General features: G+C 45.6%; 1 protein-coding gene across 1 annotated transcript; it reads left to right on the forward strand.

The window, feature by feature from the left end:
- The first annotated feature begins 375 nt into the window (after nucleotides 1-375).
- LOC115263045 (uncharacterized) lies at nucleotides 376-1,785 on the forward strand. Its single transcript, XM_029865973.1, has one exon. The coding sequence runs from the start codon at nucleotides 376-378 to the stop codon at nucleotides 1,783-1,785; it is 1,410 nt and encodes a 469-aa protein (XP_029721833.1).
- The last annotated feature ends 2,187 nt before the right edge of the window (nucleotides 1,786-3,972 follow it).

The following is a 3,972-nucleotide window of genomic DNA, read 5'->3' on the forward strand; positions in this document are numbered from 1 at the left end:
TAATTAATGGACAGTCCCCACGAGAGTTGCAGACTGTATTTTTCTTCCAGGTTCAACATATCGGCTATTGGACCTTTATTCAGTGGTATGATGAATACACATGTTTAATTGAGTAGCACCCGCGATAAGTCTGTTATGCTATGTGTGTAGTTTGAAACTGTTTTTAGTCGTGTTATATCCGTTTTTATGCATATGAAGTTGCATCTCCGTGTTCAGTTAGTGAAGCAGTTTCTGTTGATATATTGGGTTAATCCAAGAGTGTAAAAAAATAGTGGATTTTACCGATAAACTTTTTCGCCAATAGAGTACAATAATAATAGACTGTGCATAGTGTATTCTTTGCCTTGCCCGCTATAGGGCAACTACACACCGAGTATGACATCGGTGCTGTGTGATGTGTGTGTGCAGAGCATTGTCGCAGATGGCGATCGAGTTTACTGCTTCGGTGGATGTAAGAAAATCTTGCATATACGCTGCTCAGAATTGACAAAAGCTGGAGCAAATGCTCTTCGGGATAACGTCGGTCTGAAATACATGTGCTTCGACTGTAGGAAGACACAAATATGCCTCAACAAACTGCAGGAAGCCTGTTCCGAGATGACAGAAAAACTCAATTCGCTTAGCACTCAATTCACCGATCTTGCATCGAACGTTGAAAGGAGCATCACAACTCAGCTCAAGGCACATGAGAACTCAATCTCTGCGCGCCTCGACTCTATCTCCAACCAACTACAAAATATCAATTCTGCTACGAACCCAGTCACCGCCGCCTACAGTACCACTGGTGTGGTTGAATCATATGCTGATGTGTGCCGCAATGATAATATCAATCAACGCAAAACGTCGTCGTCGGAGAAGTCTTCTAGCCAAGCGGCTACTCAGCCTACTGATAGAGTATTGCGTTCTGGCAGACGCAGGTTAGCAGTGCCAAGCCCGAGTATAAATGCCACTCTTGACCCGTCTCAGAGTACCCCGACTAGCAGTATAAGCCAACCTAAATCGCCGACGATAAAAACGAAGCGCATAGAGAGAATCCAAAAAACTGTTTTGTTACGACCGAAGAGCAATCAACAAAACGCTACTACCAAAGCTGACTTGTGTGATAAGCTGGATCCTACTGCCTATGCTGTTAAGGAAGTACATTTTCGAGATTCTGGAGAAGTGACAATCCAATGTGAGTCCAAAGAGCATGCATCGCAACTAGTTTCTGCAGTAAATGATGCGCTTTCGGAAAAATACACTGTCGAAGTTATGAAACCACTGCACCCTAGAGTGAAACTGGTAGGGCTAACTGATCATATGGACGGGGATGACCTCATTCGGAAACTGAAAACACAGAACAATCTGCCCCAAACTTTTGTGGCCCGGTGCATACGCATGACTGAAATACAGAAACAAAACATCAGTCGGTTCAATGCCGTACTTGAGTTAGATGCTTCTTCTTACGAAGCCATCATGAAGCTGCAGCGTGTCTACATTGGTTGGGAACGTTACCGAGTGGTTGAAGATTTAAACGTTAAACGTTGTTACAAATGCTCTGAATATGGTCATCTGGCTTCTGCGTGTAGTAAGCCTGTCTGCTGTCCCAGATGTGCTGAGGGCCATGAAATAAGCGAATGTGTTTCGGATTTCGTGAAGTGTGTCAACTGCGAGAAAATGAATAGCCTGCGAACATCTGAATCGGATCGTCTAGCTGATGTCGATCATTCTTCCTGGAGCCAGAAATGTCCCATCTACATCCGGCGTCTCAAGAAGGCCCGCCAGAACATAGATTATTCAATATAGCAATCAACTGTACCTTCTGCGATCGCTGAGAATCTCACCAGTTGTGACCAGTCTTCGGTGGACTACCCAGTTCTCTCAGGTAAATATAAGACTGGTATATGTCCTGCCGAAGCAGGGGAGACTACTACACTGTGTCAAAGAGGAAAACCAATATTGCAGACAACCACCGACTCTCCATCGCCCCCTGACCGACCGCCGTTGTTGACAAGCCAGCTATCGCTAACTGAAAATCTCGCCGTTCGTTACCATGACCAGTCTTCGGTGGATTATCCTGTTCTCTCAGGTAAATATAAGACTGGTATATGTCCTGCCGAAGCAGGGAAGACTACTACACTGTGTCAAAGAGGTAAACCAATATTGCAGACAATCGCTCCTGCCGACTCTCCATCGCCCCCTGACCGACCGCCGTTGTTGACAAGCCAGCTATCGCTAACTGAGAAACTCGCCGTTCGTTACCATGACCAGTCTTCGGTGGATTATCCTGTTCTCTCGGGTAAATATAAGACTGGTATATGTCCTGCCGAAGCAGGGAAGACTACTACACTGTGTCAAAGAGGTAAACCAATATTGCAGACAATCGCTCCTGCCGACTCTCCATCGCTCCCTGACCGTCCGTTATTGGCAAGCCAGCTATCGTCAACTGAGAAACTCGCCGTTCACTACCATGACCAGTCTTCGGTGGATTATCCTGTTCTCTCAGGTAAATATAAGACTGGTATATGTCCTGCCGAAGCAGGGAAGACTGCTACACTGTCTCAAATCGAAACACCAATCTTGCAGACAATCACTCCTACTGGTCCTCGACTGTCTGCTGACTTACCGTCGTTTTTGGCAAGTCAGTCGAAGCTGGCTGAGCGGCACACCGATCGTGTAGCTGCGGAGCACCCTGTACTCTCTGATTCATCGAACTCCGAACCTTCTACTGTTCAACTTGGGAACGAAGTCGCTACCTGCCATCAACGAAAAACGCTGAGCAGTGGAGATGCTCATTGCAATCTCAATATTTTCTACCAAAACGTGAGAGGACTACGCACGAAAGTGGATGAATTCTTCCTCGCTGCATCTGATTCGGATTACGATGTAATCGTGATCACCGAAAGCTGGCTCAACGAGCAGTTTACTTCGTTGCTGTTGTTCGGAGATAAGTATACCGTATATAGAAAGGACCGCGATGCCGACCTCACAGGCAAAAAACGCGGCGGTGGGGTACTCATTGCTGTCTCGAATCACTTAAGATCTAGTGCTGTTGAGCTTTCCATGCATATTGGACTGGAGCAACTGTGGGTACGCATTTCTTCTGGGGTTAGCCACATTTTCATTGGTGTAGTGTATCTTCCACCTGAACACGCTACTGATCCTAACTATATCGAACGACACGTTGAGTGCATAAACCATGTTTGTGAATCCGTTGGCTTGTCTGACATGCATTTGTTATTTGGCGATTTCAATCAGTCTGGCCTCGTATGGAAGACTTCTTGCAGCGGTCATTTATATCCTGATCCTTGTGAATCAAACTTCAATGGTGCCAGCTCTGCACTCATTGATGGTGTGTCGCTATTAAATATGAGACAACTCAATCCTATTGTCAACAACTATGGTCGGAAGCTAGACCTTGTTTTCGGAAACGAACTAGCCTCTTGTCAGTGTATTGTCACAGAAGCTGTTGAGCCGCTCGTTATGATAGATGAACATCATCCTGCTCTGTCTGCTTCCCTGAAATGCCCAAGAGCAATGTCTTTCATTAGATCTGAAGTAGTTCCACATTTCGATTTTCGAAAAGCTGATTTCGCTGCGTTAAGCCATGCTATCTCAGCAGTTGACTGGACACCGCTGCACACTGCTGATAATGTCAACAATGCTGTGGAAATCTTAACCCACACACTTACCGAGTTGTTCCGCGTACATATCCCCATTCAACGAACTATGCAAAACCCGCCGTGGTCGAATAATCGACTGAGAACCCTGAAGACTGAGCGAGCTAGAGCTCTGCGACATTACTCTAGAAACAAAAACCCTAGTACCAAGCGAGAATTTCAGATTTGTAGTAATGTATACAAAAACTACAATCGTCTGCTTTATTCACAGTATGTGCAGAGAAAGCAAAAGGAGCTGATGCGTAACCCCAAGCGCTTCTGGTCGTTTGTTAACGAAAAGCGTAAGCAGAATGGATTGCCGTCGATTATGTCA

This window comes from Aedes albopictus, chromosome 2 (assembly GCF_035046485.1).
Source record: "Aedes albopictus strain Foshan chromosome 2, AalbF5, whole genome shotgun sequence".
NCBI lineage: Eukaryota > Metazoa > Arthropoda > Insecta > Diptera > Culicidae > Aedes > Aedes albopictus.

What these genes read in the sequence shown, in the direction of transcription:
- LOC115263045 (XM_029865973.1), top strand. Translation starts at nt 376, where the DNA reads ATGACATCGGTGCTGTGTGATGTGTGTGTGCAGAGCATTGTCGCAGAT.